Here is a 22,420-nt window from a genome sequence, read left to right as displayed (position 1 = left end):
GCAAGGCCAGTGTTGGGGCCCCCGAGGACGGGACCGGAGCCTGCTGAGGGGTTAGGCCGGTGCTGGGGCCAGCGAGGCTGGCATCAGAGCCTGCCATGAGGCAAGGCCGGTACTTGGGCCTCCGAGGCCAGGATAAGAGCCTGCCGAGGGGTTAGGCCGGTGCTGGGGCCTCTGAGGCCAGGATAAGAGCCTGCTGAGGGATTAGGCCGGTGCTGGGGCCAGCGAGGCCGGCATTGGAGCCTGCCTTGAGGCATGACCAGTGCTGGGGCCTCCGAGGCCGGGATCGGAGCCTGCCGAGGGGTTAGGCCGCTGCTGGGGCCAGTGAGGCCGGCATCGGAGCCTGCCTTAAGGCAAGGCCGGTACTGGGGCCTCCGAGGCCAGGACAAGAGCTTGCCGAGGGGTTAGGCCGGTGCTGGGGCCAGCGAGGCCGGCATCGGAGCCTGCCGTGAGGCATGACCAGTGCTGGGGCCGCTGAGGCCGGGATCGGAGCCTGCCGAGGGGTTAGGCCGCTGCTGGGGCCAGCGAGGCCGGCATCGGAGCCTGCCGTGAGGCAAGGCCGGTACTGGGGCCTCTGAGGCCAGGATAAGAGCCTGCCGAGGGGTTAGGCCGGTGCTGGGACCAGCGAGGCCAGCATCGGAGCCTGCCGTGAGGCATGACCAGTGCTGGGGCCGCTGAGGCCGGGATTGGAGCCTGCCGAGGGGTTAGGCCGCTGCTGGGGCCAGTGTGGCCGGCATCGGAGCCTGCCGTGAGGCAAGGCTGGTACTGGGACCTCTAGGCCAGGATAAGAGCCTGCCGAGGGGTTAGGCCGGTGCTGGGGCCAGCGAGGCCGGCATCGGAGCCTGCTGTGAGGCAAGGCAGGTACTGGGGCCTCCGAGGCCAGGATAAGAGCTTGCCGAGGGGTTAGGCCGGTGCTGGGGCGAACAAGGCCGGCAGCGGAGCCTGCCGTGAGGCATGACCAGTGCTAGGGCCTCCGAGGCCGGGATCGGAGCATGCCGAGGGGTTAGGCCGGTGCTGGGGCCAGCGAGGCCGGCATCGGAGCCTGCCGTGAGGCAAGGCCGGTACTGGGGCCTCCGAGGCCAGGATAAGAGCCTGCCAAGGGGTTAGGCCGGTGCTGGGGCCAGCGAGGCCGGCATCGGAGCCTGCCTTGAGGCATGACCAGTGCTGGGGCCTCTGAGGCCGGGATCGGAGCCTGCCGAGGGGTTAGGCCGCTGCTGCGTCCAGCGAGGCCAGCATCGGAGCCTGCCGTGAGGCAAGGCCGGTACTGGGGCCTCCGAGGCCAGGATAAGAGCCTGCTGAGGGGTCAGGCCAGTGCTGGGGCCAGTGAGGCCGGCATCGGAGCCTGCCTTGAGGCAAGGCCGGTACTGGGGCCTCGAGGCCAGGATAAGAGCCTGCCGAGGGATTAGGCCGGTGCTGGGGCCAGCGAGGCCAGCATCGGAGCCTGCCGTGAGGCAAGGCCGGTACTGGGGCCTCCGAGGCCAGGATAAGAGCCTGCTGAGGGGTCAGGCCAGTGCTGGGGCCAGTGAGGCCGGCATCGGAGCCTGCCTTGAGGCAAGGCCGGTACTGGGGCCTCGAGGCCAGGATAAGAGCCTGCCGAGGGATTAGGCCGGTGCTGGGGCCAGCGAGGCCGGCATCGGAGCCTGCCATGAGGCAAGGCCGGTACTGGGGCCTCCGAGGCCAGGATAAGAGCTTGCCGAGGGGTTAGGCCGGTGCTGGGGCCAACGAGGCCGGCAGCGGAGCCTGCCGTGAGGCATGACCAGTGCTGGGGCCTCCGAGGCCAGGATCGGAGCATGCCGAGGGGTTAGGCCGGTGCTGGGGCCAGCGAGGCCGGCATCGGAGCCTGCCGTGAGGCAAGGCCGGTACTGGGGCCTCCGAGGCCAGGATAAGAGTCTGCCAAGGGGTTAGGCCGTTGCTGGGGCCAGCGAGGCCGGCATCGGAGCCTGCCTTGAGGCATGACCAGTGCTGGGGCCTCCGAGGCCGGGATCGGAGCCGGCCGAGGGGTTAGGCCGCTGCTGGGGCCAGCAAGGCCGGCATCGGAGCCTGCCGTGAGGCAAGGCCGGTACTGGGGCCTCCGAGGCCAGGACAAGAGCCTGCCGAGGGGTTAGGCCGGTGCTGGGGCCAGCGAGGCCGGCATCGGAGCCTGCCTTGAGGCATGTCCAGTGCTGGGGCCTCTGAGGCCGGGATTGGAGCCTGCCGAGGGGTTAGGCCGCTGCTGGGGCCAGCGAGGCCGGCATCGGAGCCTGCCTTGAGGCAAGGCCGGTACTGGGGCCACTGAGGCCGGGATCGGAGCCTGCCGAGGGGTTAGGCCACTGCTGGGGCCAGCGAGGCCGGCATCGGAGCCTGCCGTGAGGCAAGGCCGGTACTGGGGCCTCCGAGGCCAGGACAAGAGCCTGCCGAGGGGTTAGGCCGGTGCTGGGGCCAGCGAGGCCGGCATCGGAGCCTGCCTTGAGGCATGACCAGTGCTGGGGCCTCTGAGGCCGGGATTGGAGCCTGCCGAGGGGTTAGGCCGCTGCTGGGGCCAGCGAGGCCGGCATCGGAGCCTGCCTTGAGGCAAGGCCGGTACTGGGGCCTCTGAGGCCGGGATCGGAGCCTGCCGAGGGGTTAGGCCACTGCTGGGGCCAGTGAGGCCGGCATCGGAGCCTGCCGTGAGGCAAGGCCGGTACTGGGGCCTCCAAGGCCAGGATAAGAGCCTGCTGAGGGGTTAGGCTGGTGCTGGGGCCAGCGAGGCCGGCATCGGAGCCTGCCTTGAGGCAAGGCCGGTACTGGGGCCTCGAGGCCAGGATAAGAGCCTGCCGAGGGGTTAGGCCGGTGCTGGGGCCAGTGAGGCCGGCATCGGAGCCTGCCGTGAGGCATTACCAGTGTTGGGGCCTCCGAGGCCGGGACTGGAATCCTGCCAAGGGGTTAGACTGGTGCAGGGGCCAATGGCCAGCATCGGAGCCTGGCGTGAGGCAAGTTCACTCCTGCGGCCTCCAAGGTCGGGACAAAAGCCAGCTTAGGGGTTTGACCGGTTCAGGGGCCAGCGAGACCAGAACTGGGTCCTCCCATGAGGCAAAGCCGCTGCGTGAGCCAGCGAGGTCTGGATCAGTCCACTGAGTAGCCAGGGCACTACTGGGACCATCAAGAGTGGGATTGGTACTTGCAACGCAGCATGCACAGAGAAATATCGCAGAAAATATAAATCAGACGCTTCCCTTAATCAGCAATAACTAGGAGGAAACGGGCAACAGGAAGAGGTTGAGCTATAGAAAGGGCCCTATAGTGAAGCAACTAATGTGACCAATCAGAGGGTATGTAATACTGGAGGACGGAGCCTCTTTAAAATGCAGGAGGTACATAAACAAATGTATCAAAGTAAATCACCAAAGAAGTGTGGGATGGAGGGAGGGGGAGGGAATGGGACGGGGGCTGCAGGAGGGCTAATTGGATGATGTGTGCTTGTATATCCTCTCAAGTCTTGTACTCCAATGTGATTGATATATGACTACAATGCACCAATTTAAAAAATAAATTAATTAAAAAAAAATAAATAAACCCATTTAAAGTTTCAAAAAAAAAAAAAAAAAAAAAAAAAAATAGGTATGAGAGTATAGCCCGGAAGTAGAAGGGTTCCATGCCCAGTACCATAAAAAAAATATATATATATAATTGTAGTTAGCTGAAGTTTCAAATGTTCAGCTACCTGATTTTTATAAATGTTCCATACACATTTAAAAAGAATGTGGATTCTCTTCTTAAATTATAAATTTTGTCTACATATAGATGTATTCAGTTATATTTACTATATGTTAAGTATACACAAAATTATTCTGTTGTTTGAAATATTCCAATATTTTCTAAACTTGCCTCTTGTAATCTGATAAACCAAATATCAATCCATAATTAAGTTTTAACTAACTTTACATGTTTGAGACTGATGTTTTTGGTGCCTAAGGTATGTAACTCTTCTCTTAGTAAATTGTATCTCTAGTAATTATTAGATTATATTAAGGATAAAATTATAAATGGGGAAGTCCTGATTACTTCATCATTGCTTCATCAAACAGGGCTTATAACCCTGATTCTAGAATTGTACCTTTATAGACTTCTAAATTTTTGTTTCCAAATCTTTCTTCCTACCCCTTTACCTATATTCTTCAAATCCTACTTTCTCCACAAATATTTTCCTAATGAAGCAAAAGAGAAATCAAATCTAAGCTGCTTCTATAATGTACTCTGTGTTGCATCCACTCTCATCACACCAAGTGTATCTTCTGCAATTCTTAACTTCAGTTATGCTAAGGCACTTATCATATAGGACCTTGGCTTATCTACTTGGCAGCGCACCCTAACTCATCCATTATAATGTCCTTCGGGCATAAAATAATAATGACTAAATTTGCTGAGCTTTATACATATTAATTCACTTACCTCTAATTTTGTCAGACTGGAACTTTTATTTTCCCCATTTTACAGATGAGAAAATTGCAAACACATTAAAGTTTAAGTGTCGTGCCTAAGATCTTGCAGTCAGAAAGTGATAGGACTAGATGTCTGATCTGTCTTGAATCTATAATGAATGACAAAGATAATCTCCTGGACCAAATTCTCAATTGGACCTTAACCTGGTTCTCTAAAGACTTGAAAAACACTAACATAGTGCCTAACAGCTCAACAGTACTTCCTTAAGATGATCCCAGCACTCCTTAAAATATATGCTTGTCAAAACTCAACGCTGTCCCCACCAAATGCGTCATTTCAGCCAACACCTGAGAAAATAGGGACTGTCTCTCCTGGGTTTTGTGCTTGGATAAAATCATCACTTCAGTAATTGCTAGCAAGCAAACACAGCTAGCCTAATTACATATACATGGACACATCCCTTGTAATTACTTTCCTCCCTGGTTCTACTGAGCCCCCACTTGACTCCTACCCAATCTCCAAAACTAGCTACTGATTCCGCCTTTAAAATACCTACTTCTACACAAATCACAATTGAGTTCAATTCTTGCTGGATGATTTTCTCTACTGCAATAGTTATTACTGATTAAAATTTGTCTTTACCGCTTTACTAGTATTGGCTTGGTCTTTGGCATGACTCTGTGTCCCTGGCATGACACGGATGCGAGGCAGGGCTAAGAGACAGGAGTGGGCAAAGACAGTAGGAAGAACCAAGGGCTTAAGAACACTACAAAACCCTTGGCTTTAAATGTGCATGTAGAGGAAACCCTGAAGGGGTTCAGTAGAAGAGTGATGTAATGACATGGATATGAAAGTATTACTATAACATTTTTCTTTCAATTTCTTTGGAAAGATAGCTGGATCATATGGTGGATCCATTCCCAGTGTCCTGAGGAATGTCCACACTGTTCTCCATAATGGCTGCACTAATGCAATCACACCAACAGTGCAGAAGAGTTCCTATTTCCCCACGTCCTCACCAACATTTATTGTTGTTTGACTCATGGAACCAACCTAGGTGTCCATCAACAGATGAATGGATCACAAAAATTATGGGATATACACACAATGGATTTCTACTCAGCAATAAAGAAGGACAAAATCATGTCACTAGCAGGAAAATGAATGTACCTGGAGAACATTATGTTAAGTGAGATGAGTCAGTCATAGAAAGTGAAGGGTCATGTGTTTTTCTCATATGTGGGAGGTAGGTAGTCACTAGGATAAAAGAGGGAGTTTAGATAATGGAAGAGAAACTCCAGTGGAATGAGAGATGAATTTGGGGAGACAGTCGAGGGAAAAGGGAGAATTAATGAAGAAAACAGTTCCAATGACATCGTGGACATATGCAACAATAACCATTCAACCTCAGTGTCTGGTATGGGGAAGGGAAGGAGTAGAGAGGGAGCCGGGGGAAAGCCCATCAAGTGCTGTGGACTTGTGTGCCACTACCTCCATGAACTTCTTTATGATGAGAGACTATATACTCTTTTTATAGTATAAAATACTATACTATTTTATAATACTATAAAAAGTATTTAAAGAAGAAATGTGATGTGAGGGAAGGATCCTGTAACTGCTGTGCGCAGCTTACTCTAGGATGATATTGGTACAAGGTAGGCCAGTTAGGAAGGCTACCAAAATAACCCAGGACAAATTGGGCCAGAGAGGGAAAGACGGCTGTGGTGAGGAAAGGCTAGATTTGGATAACTGCAAGATAGAAGGAACAGTATTTGCAGGCATATCATTTATAGGCCATGAGAGAGACAGAGGTGTCAATAAAGACGCCAGTGTATTTAGCCTAGAGGAACTATTACACTGGAATTGCCATTTACTGAGATGGAGAAGTCTGAAATACAATATTCCAAATAAGAGAACTCTAGTTTATGATCATTTACTCATAAAAAATAACTGAATAGGTAACTAAGAAACAAAGATTAAACACTGTTAACCTTGCATCGATATTTTCATTCTTTATGTTCTGTAAGTCAGAAGACACAGTTCATGAGATGCCAAAGGTTAAATCCATTTATTAGCCTAAATGGCATATGCGATTGCTTCGATCAGGGATCGGGAAACTACGACCCATGGGCTGGCCGCTTGCTTTTGTAAATCAGTTTTTTTATTGGAACACATATAAGTCATTCATTTACATATCATCTATAGCTGCTTTCTAACTACAAAAGTAAAAACAGAGATTATGGATGGAAAGTTGGAATGTCTGACACTTGAAGAAATAATTTACTAATCTTTAGCCTTGATTCAGAGAAAAGTAATGAAAATATAATAAGCTAAACATGGTGGCTTGCAAGATGTCTTTTAATAGTCAAGGAATTAGGATTATTTTAGGAGAATTCAGATTAGTAGCATTTTTTTTTCTGCACAGGCATGAGGAGATAAGAAAAAATACTCAATCTTTAGAATAGAGCCAGAAATTTTTATTTGGTTTTACAGAAGATGGTTATTTACTTTTAATAATGTGCGTGTAATTAAAAGTATATACCTACACATAAAATATATATAGTAACATTATGTTATTAGGTATCATTTTTATATTATACATATTTGATTATAATAGTTTTTGATGCCTGTGGTATATATATGTATGTCTTGATTTTTTTTTTTTTTTTTTTGGTGGTACTGGGGTTCCTGGAAGCCCTTATACTTCCGGGCTACACTCCCAGACCTATTTTTTACATTTTCATTTTCGAAACAGGGTCTCCTAAGCCAGCGCGCGCGGCTGGCTTCGAACCTGCGTGATCCTCCTGTCTCTGCCTCCCAAGCACGGGGATTACAAGCGTGCGCCACCACGCCGGGCGAATGTCTTGATTTTTAATAAACTGTAGCATTAATAGTAACTATATGAGCCGGGTGTGGTAGGCACATGCTTGTAATCCCAGCATTCAGGAGGTTGAGACCGGAAGGTCATGGTTTGCGGACAACCTCAGCTACTTAGTGAGGCCCTGTGCAACTTAGTGAGACCCTGTTTCAAAATAAAGTATAAAAAATAGGGCAGTGGTTGTAGCTTGGAGGTTGAATGCCTCTTGGTTCCATCCCCAGGCCCATGGGAAAAAATAGTAACTATCTGTCTTCATAATTACAAAATGAACATAAATTTCAGATTAAAATAAATCTGTATTTAATTCCTTAATCTTCTACATACTGGCTATTTGGCTATGCACAGTTTAGTTAATCTCCTTGGGTTTTAATTTCTCATGCAAATATGGACATAATAAGACCTCAAACACAATTTTTATAAGAACTAATAAAACAAATTGTTCCATACACTAGTGTTACTTATTATGCACTAAAAATGTTTTCTGCTTTAAAAAGTTTATTGAAAACTAAACAAAACAATTCTCAAATTTTACTGTGAAAATAGATAATCATTAGGAAGCCTTTTTACTATAGCTATGTTTCTGGGGATTGAACCCAGGGCATTCTACCTCTAAGCTATATCCCAAGCCCCTTTTATTTGTTTATTTTCAGAGTCTCACTAAATTGTTGAGGATCACACTCAAACCTGTTGTCTCAGCCTTCCAAATACAGGGTCACAGGCATGTGTTACCATGTCTGGATCCATAGCTACTTTTGTAATATTCTCTTAAGTATCGTATTAATTTAAAAAATATAAAAACTCAGCTGGGTGTGGTGGTGCATGCTGCAATCTCAGTAATTGGGAGACTGAGACAGGAGGATTGCAGGTTCATGGCTAGTCTCAGCTATTTATTGAGGTCCTCTGCAACTTAGTGAGACCTTGTTCCAAAATAAAGAATAAAAAATAAAAAATAGGGCTGAGGATATAGCTCAGAAGTTGAATGCCCCCGGGTTCAATCCCCAGTAAAACACACACACACACACACACACACACACACACACACACGCACACACACACACACACACACGCACACACACACTCAAAATTCACTGGAAATAAAGTCTCTCTTCTGTTTTTCATTTTAATAAAGAAAGGAAAAAAGGGCCATTATATACTAATATGTGAAGTTCAGAACTCAGAGATGTGATATATTTATATTATTCTCAAAAAGGAAAACACTATAATTCAGTCATGTCTTCCCTAAGTGGACATTAAATAGGTTTCAGTAAAAATGAAGATGAAATACCATAATTTAAACTTAGCAATTAGCAGTAGCTACATATAAATTCAATTTATAGTTTACAAAGCCATTTAACATTTTTTGTATTTTATTTAATCCATATAATTGAGCCTTGCTGATAAAGCAAGGGTTGATTATGCAAATAAATACAATTTTAGAATTAGACATGTGCATCTTAAATTATACCAATCTAACACTTTCTACACAGCAAGTAAAAAACAATTAACGTGAAACAGCTAAGTAATCAAAACAAAGGGGTGGTTCCTGTCCTTTATTATAATCACTGAATTTTCTTTACCATCAGCTTTGCTATTGGTAAAATGCAGATAATATTACTGCTTCAACAAGAAATTAAAAGAAGGATCAATACATAAGATTGCATTAAACTGAAGAGCTTTTATACAACAAAGGAAACTATCAAGAACCTCAATAGAGAGCCAACAGATTAGGAGAAAATTTTTGCCAGCAACTTCTCTGATAGAGGACTAATATCTAGAATCTATAGTGAACTCACAAAACTCAGCACTAAGAAAACAAATAACACAATCAAATAATGGGCAAGTGAACTAAATAGACACTTCACAAAAGAAATTCAAATGGCCAATAAATGTATGAAAAAATGTTCATCATTAGCAATCAGAGAAATGCAAATCAAAACAATCCCGAGATTTCACCTAACTTCAATTAGAATGGCAAGCATTAAAAACACAAACAATAACAAATGCTGGTGAGGATGTGAAGTAGGAACTCTAATACTTTGTTGGTGGAATTACAAATTAGTGCAACCACTTTGGAAAACAGTATGGAGGATTCTCAGAAGAATGGAAATGAACCTACTATATGATCCAGCAGTACCACTACCCAAAAGAATGAAAACCAAACTACCAATCTAATGCATGAATATCTACGTTCATAACTGCATAATTCACTGTTGCCAAACTATGGAACCAGCCAAGATGTACATCAACAGAGGAATAGATCACACAACGGAATTTACTCAGCCATAAAGAAGAACAAAATTATTTACAGAGAAATGGATGGAACTGGACAACATTATGCTAAGTGAGATTAGTCAGTCACAAAAAGTAAAAAAATTGGATGCTCTCCCTAAAATATGGAAGCTAGTGAAAAAGAAGGTCATAGGAGGAACTCTAGATGAAGAAGGAAAACCACAAAGGAGCAAATAAAGTGACCTACCTAGTGTGATGGGAAAGGAGAAGAGGGAAATTCCGTAATGTACATGATGTTTATTCACAAACATATCAAAGTCAATCACTAAGCTAAACAGGAAAAGGAGGGAGGAGGAGGGAGTGAGAAGGGAACTGGGGAAGGGCTAAATGAGTGATGAGTGTATGTATGCCTCTACCATCTTGTGCCTACTAAGATGTATGACTACAATGCACTAATAAAAAAAAGAAATAATTTTACTGCCTTAGTCTGGGGGAAGGAGACACAGTTTTTAATATCTTTTGTTGTTGTTGTTGTTGCTGTTGTTTTAGCAAATCTGAGATATGTGTGTTTACTGTTCTTTTCTAAATTAAAGTACATGCTAAGCCAAAATTAGAATATTTCTCAAATTTTCTCCTTCAATAACAAGATAATTCTGCATATGTATGTATGTATGTATGTATGTATGTATGTATGAACAAGAAGAAGAAAAGTACGAATGTAAGAAAAAAATGAACTCATGTTCATTTTATGACAATGGTTTGAAGTGATCAATTCTCCCCATGGCCTTTTTTTCTGACAACCCTAATGCCCTTTCTCAGGAAGGGCAGGACTTGCCACCGGAGTCACCACTTGTGTCTTTCATACTGGTGACAGACGTCATTCATGTGTCATTGCACAATTTCCCCACCAGGGCCAGAGGTAGTTTTACAATTCTTAACTTTTATTCAGGCAGCTCTTTCCAATCAGATGGACTTGGCTCCAAAAACAACCGCCATTGGCCATGTCTGTTCTATCACACAGATTCAAACAGAAGAGGATGAGAGGGAATGTGGCCTCTGACCACAGAAATCCACAGGGTTCCTGGAGGAGGGAGGGAATCTTTAGGTGTTTCTCAGCAACCACACAGAAGCTTTAGGAAGAATGCAGATTCATTTCCCTAAGTGAGTATAAGAGATAACATGTCCTGCAGGTGCCCACAGATCAATTCTCTCTCCTTCCACAGTGAGACTTAAATTGAAAGTCAAGTTGGGAAATGGAGAAATGAAAAGTACAGGTGTCTCCTTTCTTTTCTTTTCCTCATCTCTAAAAGAACACTAGAACTTTAAGTTTTAAAAATGCAAATATTAATGCCAATAACTAAAGGGACGACATAAGAAAATCACAACCGCTAAAAAACAAAATAACGATAACAGGAAAACCTCATTTTTACTGGGTCTTTGATAAATTTGTCCTGAGATTTTAACACTGATTAAATCATTATTTGTGATGATTAAATTTAAAAATATATAGACTGTATATCATAAAACTCTAAAAGTAACCAAACACCAAATTTCTGTTTAACTGTATTTACATCAGTATTCTGAATTTAAGACAAATAATTCTACATTTAGCTTGTATATTACCTCTGATAAAACATATTTTGAGCAAACAATGCTTATAAAAATGTTATCATTACATAGTACTATTATAGAATCGAATGCTTAAAACGATGCAGAAAACAAAGCCCTAGGTTCTTATTACTTGATTACTGATGCTTTATGAAGTCAAGAAATAACAAAAATGTTAGTAAACATTTTACAAGCTTTGTTCAGTGGAGGAGAAAATAACCCCAAAACAAAAAGAAACACTGAAAAGCTTTTGAGAAAATTTTGTAGTAGTTTTTAGTTCATTTTCTTTTACTTCAATGACTACATTCTTTAATCACTATTTTGAAAGAAATGATAACAAGCCAGTCCTAGTGTCACATGCCTGTAATCGTAGTATTTGGAAAGTTGGGAAAGGTGGATTGTAGGTTCTAGGCCCACTCGATAACTTAGTGATACCCTATTTCAAAAAGTAAAATGAGCTGGGGTGTAGCTCAAAAGTAGAATGTGCCTACATTTAACTCCTAGTATCGTAGAAAAGAAAAAGAAAAGTGATAACGTTCTAAGTTTTTCAAACTGTTGCTCTGGATTATTTAATGTTATCTTACTTTGAATTATTCTGTTTACCTGGAGATAGATATGTGTGATTGGAAACACAGAAAAAATAATTGTTTTGATTTCAAAGCATGATTTGTGACCTTTCAAAAGATAATTATTGAATAAAACAATAAGTTCAGAAATGAAAAGGTGTATCCTTTATTGTTCTTAAACTTCCAAAAATAAGGGAGGAAAATGACTGACAGCCTAATACATCTTAGTTAAAGAAATTTAATGAACATATAGTTTCTAGATATTAGATGTAAAGGAAATATTTAGTTTTATAAAATTATGTTTTACATATTAGTTTGCACTTTTAAGTCTATAAGCTAAGAATGAAGGGGATTTAACAGGATCAAAATAGCAAATAAATAAAAAGCTATGTAAACCTAGGATTTGAAAGAACTTACATTAGAAAAAAGTCATTTTTATTGTTAATGAGGTCAACATACAAAGTCCTGAGTAGAGCAGAAGATTAGATTTAAAGTTTAGATTTATATATCTAAATATATCTAGATTTATTCAAACTAATATCTATCTGTCTATCTATCTGTATGTAAAACAAAAACCCAGACTGATTCAAACTAATATACATTATTATTTCTACAAATATGATATATTATATGAAATAAGGCCTCAACATGAGGTCTTTTGGTAACTTTTATTTTGATAACTTCTCTTTTAAGCAGTGTAAAAGACATAAACCTGAGAAAAACACATCCATTTTCAGCATTTCTTCATCCTTTTATCATAAGGTCATTTTTTTTAACTGAAATAGCTACAAAAGAATAGGCACACTGAAAGATCCTACCTCCTCACTTGCTTCATCCAGGATTTTCTTAGTCTAAGTTTGTACTTGTACTTTTTTTCATTTGTCTGCCTTTCTACTACCTCAAAATCACTTCCATGTCCTAATTTCTCCATCAAGGAATTTCTCATCTTGCAGCTTGCTCACATTTCCCCATTCCCCTGCGGATCCATAACAACCATTGGTGTACCAGTGCACACTTTCAGAGAACTGACTGTGTCCGGGCAATGGAACTAACATGCTACTGTATGACTTCACGCAGTGCTCAGAACACTCCGGGGCAGGTGAACTATGATCCTTTCTACAGAGGAAGAAGCAACACTAGCAGGTTAAGAAATGCCTGAATTGACACAGCGTGAGCTAGGGCCTGGACCCAAAGCCTTCCTTCCATGCCCTGGATCTGACTTGAAGTTAGATACGAGTATAATTTATTTTGAAATGCTCGGGAGGATGCAGAACAAAGGAACCTTTATATACTATTATTAAGGCAGTCAAATTGGTGAAGCTACTATGGAAAACAGTATGGAAGCTCCCCCTTCCCCCCAAAATTAAAATAGAACTACCATATGACCCAGCTATACCTCTCCTGGATCTAAACCTGAAGGAAATAAAAATCACAATACAAAAGAAGTGTTTATTGCAGCACTAGTCACAACAGCCACAATATGAAATGAGCTTTGGTAACCCATCAACAGATGACTAGATAAAGAAAAAAATGCTACCTCCACACAATGAAGTATTATTTAGCTATGAAGAAGAATGAAGTCCTGCCATCTGTAGAAAAATGGAAGAAACTGGAGAACCTCAAGTGAAATAAGCCAAAGAACAATGAGTTTCACACCTTTTCCTCTCATATGTGAGAATTAAACTAAACTAAAATATAATATGAAATGAAAGTACGAAAAAGGGACTATTAGAGACAAGAAAAGGAGCCCGAAGGAGATCAGAGAGGGAGTGAGTGAGAGAAGGTAGAAGGGAAAATGGATAAAATGAGTACACAATATACGCAGGTAGAGAAATGTCACAGTGAAGCTCATTCGTTTGTATAATTAATATATGTTAATAAAAATTTAAACATTCACGAGATATTTACTTCACTAAACTGATGCATGATAGTACTTTCCTATGATCACAAATAAACTGGAAGTTTATTAAATTGTTTTGTTTGTTGATGTAGGAGTTGGTGACAATGAAAATGTAGAGTCAATAAGGGAACCAAGTTAAAGAGTCATCTCAAGACAGCACCACTCTGGTCTGCTAGATTTGAAGCCCATGTCAGCAGAAGGCAGGGCCTTAAACCACCTCGGCGTGAGGCTATGTAGAAATTGTTCCACGCCCACTGCTACCCCCAATCTTCCAATATCCTGAAAAACATTGGTTATCAGGAAATTCATTTAAAAAATGGAAGTGAAATATTTTTCTAGTAAGAAAGTAAACTCACTTTGATTATAAAATTGATAATACAGATCTCTAGACTGTTAATTCTCATAGAGGAATAATATATATATATATATATTTACATAGCAAACTATTTTTAATTTTATTTTATTGGTACATTCTATAGTCTCACATCATAATGTGCATCATGATGACAATGGTATATATTATAATACCATATAATTTGTATCTATATGTATCTATAATTAAAATAAATAAAATAATATAAATGTTCCACAATTTACTTTTATTCTTTTTTTCAATAGATAGGAAAGGTTGGTTCATTTGTTCTTTAATTATGCCATTAAACTAAATATCTCTGACAAACTCCCTTATTCTTTGCTTACTTGAATGTTTTCTTTGTAGTATTTGACTAGATTGCTACTGTGATTTCCAGGAAATCTTTGCTAAAAGTTTCTTTTTTTCTCTACTGCTTATCTATTGCCAGTATTTTAACAGATTTATTATTATTATTTTTTAATCCAGATACTTTTGTGTATGGAAGCATCTACCACTGAGCTACACACTCAGCCTCTCTTGCTAGTATTTTATGTTTCATATGTGACCATGAAAGTCCTAAAATCTATACAAGATCTTTGATATTATAATCAATAGCAAATTACTTTCTCTGGATTCACCAGATTGAGTACAACAGAAGTAATTTTATGGCACCTATGAAGTCCTATAACACAACTCAGTGGATGGCAACTTGGAGGCCTGTCATTTACTGATGTCCTTTGATAAGACAATAGTCTACTACAGATGGCTTATATTCCATCTGTAAATTTCTTAGTTGTGCCATCTGTATTGTCTAAGATTCTCTCTACAACTATTCTATAAAGAATATAGAATATTCATTCTATCCAAGAATAAATTCTCCTTTTTCTAAGCAAGCCTACCTAAAAATATCACTTCCTTAAGAAAGAATTTTCATAAGATTTATTCATATTGCTTTCATTGTTGTCAAAACCTGACATGTATTTTATAAAAAATAGGTTGGTCGAATATATTTCTTAAACTATCTGGCCTGCCACAATTATCAACTAAATTTCTTGTTCCTTCATGATCAATGCACAATGTATATATACATTTTTTCATTTATCCAATATATATACTTTTCTTTAAATTTTATTTCTTTAATTCTTTACCATTTTAAAACATTTTAACTTCTCAACTTTTTTAGTTTTGCATTTTATTATTCCTCTTTTTTCTAATATGATTTTTTTCTTGTACTATGTTGTTGCATTTTGGTCAACTCTTCTTATTTCCCCTTCACCCTTTGTTTCTTCGCTCTAATATTTTATCATTTTTTCTTTTCTCACTTTTTTATCTCCTGTCCTTTTACAGATCTGTGTTAACTCTAGTATTACCTGCATTAAAAAAGAATAGTTTTGGGGAGGCTGAGACAGGAGGATTACAGGTTCACAACCAGCCTCACTACTTCCTAAAGCACTCTGCATTGTGCAGGTTCAAAGCCAGCCTCAGCTACTCAGTGAGACTCTCAGCAACTTAGCGAGACCCTGTTTCCAAATAAAATATTTTTAAAATGGGTCTGGGAGTGTAGCCTGGAGGTAGAAGTCACCTGGGTTCCATCCCCAGTACCACCAAAATAAATAAATAAATAAATAAATAAATAAATAAATAAATAAAATGTGTGTTCTTTTCCCATGGAGTTATTTGAGAATTATAAGGCTACAAAAATAAACTCATTTTATTTTATGGAGATAAAGCTCTTCTATATTTTTAATAATCAATTTTAGTAACTCCTTTTGAGATTATCGATCCCAAAAGAGTTGCATATTATTATTATTGTTAAATAATTTAAGTGTTACTACTCTTAAATAATAAGAAAAAAGCAGAATTGTAATGAACAACAATAAGTGCCTTTTGATTAAAACAATGATTCTTATGGGAAAAGAGTGCTTAAACACCAAATGGTGACTATTTTAAAAGGTGTAATATAAACTAAGGTTAAGTCAATACAAGGAGAAAATCACTTTTAAAAGTGAGAATTTAAGCCAGGCGTGGTGGTACACGCTTGTAATACCAGCATTTGGAAGGCTGAAACTTGAGGATTGTGGTTCGCGGACAGCCTCAGCTACTTAGTGAGGCCCTCCGGAATTTAGTGAGACCCTGTTTCAAAATAAAGAATAAAAAAAAAAACAGGGCAGGGGGTGTAGCTCAGAGGTCAAATACCCCTGGGTTCCATCCCCAGACCTGAAGAAAGAAAGAAAGAAAGAAAGAAAGAAAGAAAGAAAGAAAGAAAGAAAGAAAGAAAGAAAGGGAGAAAAGTGAGAATCTAGGTGTGGTGGCATAAGACTGTAATCCCAGTATTTGGGGGTGAGACAGGTGGATCACAGGTTCAAGACCAGACTCAGCAATTCAGTGAGATACACAGCAATCCAGTAAGATCCTGTTTCAAACCAAATAATTTTTTTTAAAGGGCTGGGGGAGCCAGGCATGGGGTCCTACTCTTGTAATCCCAGCATTTGAGAGGCTGAGGCAGGAGGATCTCAGTTCACCATCAGCCTCAGCTACTTAGTGAGGCCCTTTGCAACTCAGTGAGACCCTGTTTCAAAATAAAAAATAAAAAATAGGGCTGGGAGTGTAGCTCGAAGGTACAATGCCCTGGAGTTCCATCCTCAGTACCGAGAGAAAAGAAAAAAAGGGCTGGAAAGAGGGACAAAGAAGGGACTGTTGTTGTTCATCTCTCCTGGTCTTATCTCATCGCACTCATTTTGCCTAATTATTAAGTAGCTTATGTAATTAAAGGCCAGGACAGTAACAAATGAATGCACAGAAAAGTTATCTCCATGGTGATCTGGGGGACAGAGATAGGGCAAAGGTCATTTAGAAAGTGGTAAAGTAATACTTATAGTTTAGTTAGATCATATACAAATAAATTCAAATAAATAAATGTCAACTCATAGCCACTGGAAAAAATAGAAGAGGCCTGCATAAATTTTATAGAGCTTCTGCATACCAATTTCGAAAGTAATCTTCCTTAATAAATAGAATATGTGTATTTGACCAGTACTAAAAGAGAAAAAAAAATAAAAAAACAGAACGTTATCTGCAACAATGAGTCATCAGCCACTGCAGCCTCACAACACTCAGGTCTTTGCCTATCTCTGCAGCCCTTCAAAAGCAGAAGACTATCTTGTAATGACATCCATAAATCCCTGCACTGCCTGGTTGCAAAGCATAATTAATTTCGGCCTTTTTATGCTTAATGAAACACCTTACACACATGACAGCGGTAGGTTTGAGCTTCTTGTCTGTATCTAAAATAGAGAAAGCCCTAGCAACAACCTAGTTCCACATAAAATGTTCTTCAAGACACATTTGTATGAGCACTGCCATTATTTCTTCAAAATAATAGCCTTATAACAAGCAAACCAAGCTTAATGAAAACTCACAACCAGCCACCTGTATGAACAGTTTTCCCAACTTTTGAAAGTATGGAATGTTTTGCTTTACAAACTTTTGGTGGTAAATAAGTTTTTTATTTCTCAACTTCTGTTGCTATAGAAGGGTATTTAAACAAATGATCTTTTAGATGCAGCTGCTCAATATTTATTTTATTAGAATAATTTTTCACATTTTAATGCCAATTTATATGCTGTATTACAGAGGCCATGGGAGCGCTCCGCAAAGAATCCTAACAAGTAAGATGTCAAGGTTCCATTTTAAACCACAGACAACAGTATGAATAAAATTTTAAAAACAAAATTTAATGAAAAGATTTACTTGGAAAAATTTACTCTTTATAATATTCACTTATTCTAGCCCCATCTGAAGAGTCATGAAGCCTAAAGAAATCACTATAGCTGCAAATATCATTTGGTTGCCTTAATTATAGATGGTACATGGAACAGGAGAATAATGAAATCCAGAATTTCTCTCACCTGTTTAGGTGTAACCCCAGGCATGCGGATATCCATTGCAAAGTCTGATGAGTCAATGGGAATTACTGGTCTGCTGGTACCAAGACATTCATTGGAAAATGATCTGGTGGTTTCTTTAAACCTTAAAGAAGAATGCAATTTCAGTACTCTTAAACATAATGGAGAGAGGGAAAAAGGGATTCTATAACCTTAAGATTAAAGATTATTGATACATACTCAATAAAAACTCTAAAGATGAAATGACAATATATCATGTTTTTAAACGTACTCAGAATTTCATTTTGTATTTTATGATAAAGATATAACCCATTTGTAAACAAAATACAATCAAAGCAACCAAAGCAAGCTACATTTAAAAGTGTATTCAATAAGAACTTGTTTTTAGTTAGTAAAGATATAATATCAATATATTAGAAATTATCATCATATACATAAGTCAATTTTAACCATAACCCAGTAAAAATATTTGTAACTATTTATGGGTGTCCAACATTACTAGTCACAAACAAAAGAATACCCATAATCTTGCTAGGAGGCAGAATTATATGAGGAGGAAATAGGCTGTGATGTGAATTACAAATGTACAAGTGCATAAATATTTAATATGGTAATTATAAAGCGTGTGTATACAGCTCAATGTTTCCTAGTGAGCTATTATAGTCCATGATCTGCTGCTTCTCACCACTATCTTGATACTTTATTCTTCGCGCTGTTATAAACAAGGAAGGCATTAAAGTCTAAACGACTATATTGTAGTTTCTGAAATATCTCCCCAAGAGGGACTGATTAGTATTGGAAATCACAACTTCTAATTGGAGTTCTGAAAGCCAGGGCTGCAGCCCGGATACAAAAACACTGGGCTTTTTATCTTTCTCTCTTTCTTTCTTTCTCCCTCTTTCTCTCTCTCTCTCTCTTTCTCTCTCTTTTTTTCCTGCAAGGGAGACTTTACAAAAAGTTACTGTGCTAAAAAAAAAAAAAAAAAAAATCCAAGTCGTTTGTGTAAAGAAAACCACCTTGTACATTTCGCCAACACACGTTCTTAAAAGTGATCCCTTTTCCAAACAGCATGCACAGAACCCCCCCACCGGGAAAAAAAAAAAAAAAAAAAACAACAATCTTACGCCGGTTTGAAAAAAAAAACAAGTACTCACCTCTTAAAGACAGAAAGTGGGCTTCGGAAGCCCAAACAGCTGCCTGGACCCGCGAGGAGCAGCAGCAGCAGCAGCGGCAGCAGCAGGCTGCGGGCGCGGCCAGCCATGTCCAGCGGCTCCGGCCGGGAGCGCCGGCGGGCGGGCGGGCGGCGGAGCCTTGGGCAGCGCTACTTCATAGCCCCGCGCGGCGGCCACGAGCCCCGGAGCCGCGAGCTGCACCCGGCCACCCGCTCCCGGCCGCGGGCGACGCCGAGCGAAGGCGGTACTTGGGTCTGATCTGCGAGCGGAAGCCTTCCTCCCTCCGGAGCAGCCGGTGCCCGGGCTGGGGCTGGAGGTGCCGGTGCCTTATCGCTCCCAGTGACAGGGACTGTCAGAGCTATCACACAGACCCGCGTCAGTCATCATTCAGAACCTGCAAAAATAGAAACAGATAATGGATGACTAACACATTACAGCATTTGTCCTCAGCAAATCCCAGCTGAGGTTCTTTAATACATTAGTAGTTTCACAAGCTTGGGCCCGAGCCTGGGGAAAATGCTGGTCTGTTTTAACACGGGCTCCTTCCAGCGGCAAGCCCCCCAAATTTCTCAAGCCCCCAGAGCGCAGCCCCTCGTTTTTTTCTCCCCCTCTTGCTTTCCTTCCTTTCTTTTTTCTTTTTTTTTTTGCCCACTCCTGGTTTTTGTTTGTTTTTTATTTATTTCTCCCTTACCCCTCACACCTACCCTGCTCTCTGGATTTCTTCTTACTTCCTCAATTACTCCACTCTCTCACCAAAAATGCACTTAATATCTCAATATAAACAAAGTTATTCGCATAAATGACCCACTACAGAACAGAGGGAAATAAACACTCAGAAGTGACAGCAAAGTCATGGGATACAGTAACAATTAGACAGAAAAAGACTTTGAGAACAAAGGCATGTTCATATACATAAACCAGAGAGCTACAGATCAGAGGAGAAAGATACCCCCGGCCAGGAACTAATTGCCTAAGTTTTCAGAATGATTTTAAAACATACCAAACCTCTACAGCTAACATGATTTGTAAAATGTAAATGCCCATTTAAAAATCTGGCATCCAGAATAAAAAGCAATAGCATTTTACTTATAAGCATGCCTGCCAAAAGCTACTCTTTACTGAGTAAAGTTTAGAGACTTACAATATACGGAGTAGGGAGAAGCTCAGCTAGCCCCAGATGAATTTTAACTACAAAGGCAATGTATGATCAAGAATTTCTAGAGAAGTATTAAGGGCTTGGAGAAGGATATTCTCCAAATTTTTTTTTTTTTTTTTTTTTTTTTTTTTTTTTTTTTTTTTTGCGTGCTAAGCGATTTGGTTTAAAGCAGAGGATCCCAAATTTCTTTGGTTTACTGATCCTTTTCAGAAAAACAAAACAAAAACTCAGCACAGCCGGGCGTGGTGGCGCACGCTTGTAATCCCCGCGCTTGGGAGGCAGAGACAGGAGGATCGCGCAGGTTCGAAGGCAGCCGCGCGCGCTGGTTTAGGAGACCCTGTTTCCAAATAAAAATGTAAAAATAGGTCTGGGAGTGTAGCCCGGAGGTAGAAGGGCTTCCAGGAACCCCAGTACCACCAAAAAAAAAAAAAAAAAAAAAAAAAAACCTCAGCATCCCCCCCTCCACAAAGAAACAAAAAGACACAGAGACAAATTTTCATCTTTTATATTTTATGTATCCCTACTTGGATTCAGCACCTTCCAGGAGTGGCATCTGTCACTTGGGGAATCTATGGTCTAAAGAAAAGTAAAAGAAACCAGGCATGGTAGCCTGTACCTGAAATCCCGGTACTTGGGTGTGGGGGACTGGGTGAGGAGGACCACAACATAGAGAAACTCTCAGCCACCTACAAGACTCAAGCTCAGGGAAACAGTTCAAATAATTCTACAGCAATATATGAAGATATTACTACCAATTTCTCTAACATATACTGGGAGGGAGGCAGGATGTGGAGGGAATTACACCAAGAACTGTGCACATATACGTTTGTATCACACTGAACCTCACAATGGTATACAATTGCAGTGCACTAATAAAATTATTATTTAAAAGGAGCAAGATCAGAGCCAAGGTCCCCTAACCTCTCTTTTTCCTGCCTCATAAGCACATGGACGGTCTCTCTGGAATCCCCTTTTCCACACTAAGACCAGACTGCAAATAAGAACACGATGGCCTTCCATCCCCACCCTGAAACTCTACTGTAGTCTGTCTTAGCAAAGAAGATAGGAATGTATCAGCACTGGAGGTCTCCCATGACAAAATGTTTGCTCCTCAGGCTCATGAAATTCAAGACGGTGTCTCTGGGACCATTCTTTCCCCTTAAAATAATCATTTACAAAAGCCCTCAAAATGTGTACATTCCTTATTCTCTCCCTCCCCTACAAAAAAAGGAGTGTGGGAATTTCGGAATAATCTGGACTAGTCTGTAATCACACTCCCATGATTGTCCCCTCTCTTGTGATTTTCTGCTGTTGGGAGTTAATAAATGTATGTGCCTTTTCTCCTGTTTAATCTTTGTTTATTCCAGGCAAGAGACTTCAGAGGACCGAGGGGAAATTTCCCTTCGCCCCTACAGAAGCCATGAAGAACTAGTACAGCATCTCAGCATTTCATGAAAGTGATCAGCTAGGATACACTTCAAAATATTCATGTTTTGACTTTATTGTTGCTCTGAATGCATTTCAGAATATGCATCAAGCCTACAAATTATAGTCAGAAAGCCTTCATTTAAAATGTGTCATTCACGACATAAAAATACTTCGAAAGAAAATTTTCTTGAAAGTATTAGTTTAAGCAGTAGTTTAAAAACATAGTTTAGAGGATGCCAAATTAACGGGCCAGGTGAATAACAGTAAAAGAACAAACAAACAAACAAACAAATCAGGGGCTGAGGGCGTAGCTCAGTGGTAGAGCACCTGCCTGGATTGTATGAGGTCTTGGGTTCAATCCTTAGCAACAACAACAATAAAATTAAGATCATATAGAAACGCCCCACTAAAATATATTAGCTTCTAAATTATTCTCTAAAAATGACAGGATAGTGAAGCTAAACCAAAAAACAAACATAAAAAACAAAATAAGCAAACAAAAAGAAGAAACAAGGACAAAAATCACTAACTTTAAACTTAATGGTAAGTACTTTCTAGATGGAAGAAATATATCATACACCATATATAAGTAAAACATAACTTAATATCCAACCAATTTGAGGCTGTTTGAGGCTCACCAGCACCCAAGGACCACAGTTATTTACAAAAGCAATGAGATTTTTAAAAGACCAATAGCATTTGTTTGAACGTTTTCTTTGGTTTGCTGTATGAGCTTTCAGCAGCAAGAATCTTCAGCTTTGTGTTTATCCTGCTGGTAAAGGAAAATAACCTTTTACAAGAGAGAAAAACATATGCTACTGCCTTTGCTCC

The 22,420-nt window shown here is 40.9% G+C and overlaps 1 protein-coding gene across 19 annotated transcripts in view; it reads right to left on the bottom strand.

The window, feature by feature from the left end:
- Positions 1–19,094, bottom strand: part of PAM (peptidylglycine alpha-amidating monooxygenase) — a gene marked incomplete at both ends in the record, with an annotated part of 173,109 nt that extends 154,015 nt beyond the window's left edge. For 10 of the 19 annotated variants that reach the window (XM_080711051.1, XM_080711036.1, XM_080711035.1 and 7 more), the window contains 2 exons: positions 17,837–17,957; positions 18,988–19,049. In XM_080711051.1, the coding sequence (XP_080567177.1) occupies positions 17,837–17,872 (36 nt within the window). Of the gene's footprint in view, positions 1–17,836; positions 17,958–18,987 lie in introns of all 19 variants that reach the window. The other 9 variants (XM_080711033.1, XM_080711044.1, XM_080711045.1 and 6 more) reach the window with 2 other exon arrangements.
- Between the last annotated feature and the right edge of the window lie 3,326 nt (positions 19,095–22,420).

Source organism: Muscardinus avellanarius (assembly GCF_963383645.1).
Source record: "Muscardinus avellanarius genome assembly, chromosome: 1".
Classification (NCBI taxonomy): domain Eukaryota; kingdom Metazoa; phylum Chordata; class Mammalia; order Rodentia; family Gliridae; genus Muscardinus; species Muscardinus avellanarius.
The sequence above is the reverse complement of the archived record's forward strand: the minus strand, read 5'-3'. Positions and strand labels throughout refer to the sequence as shown.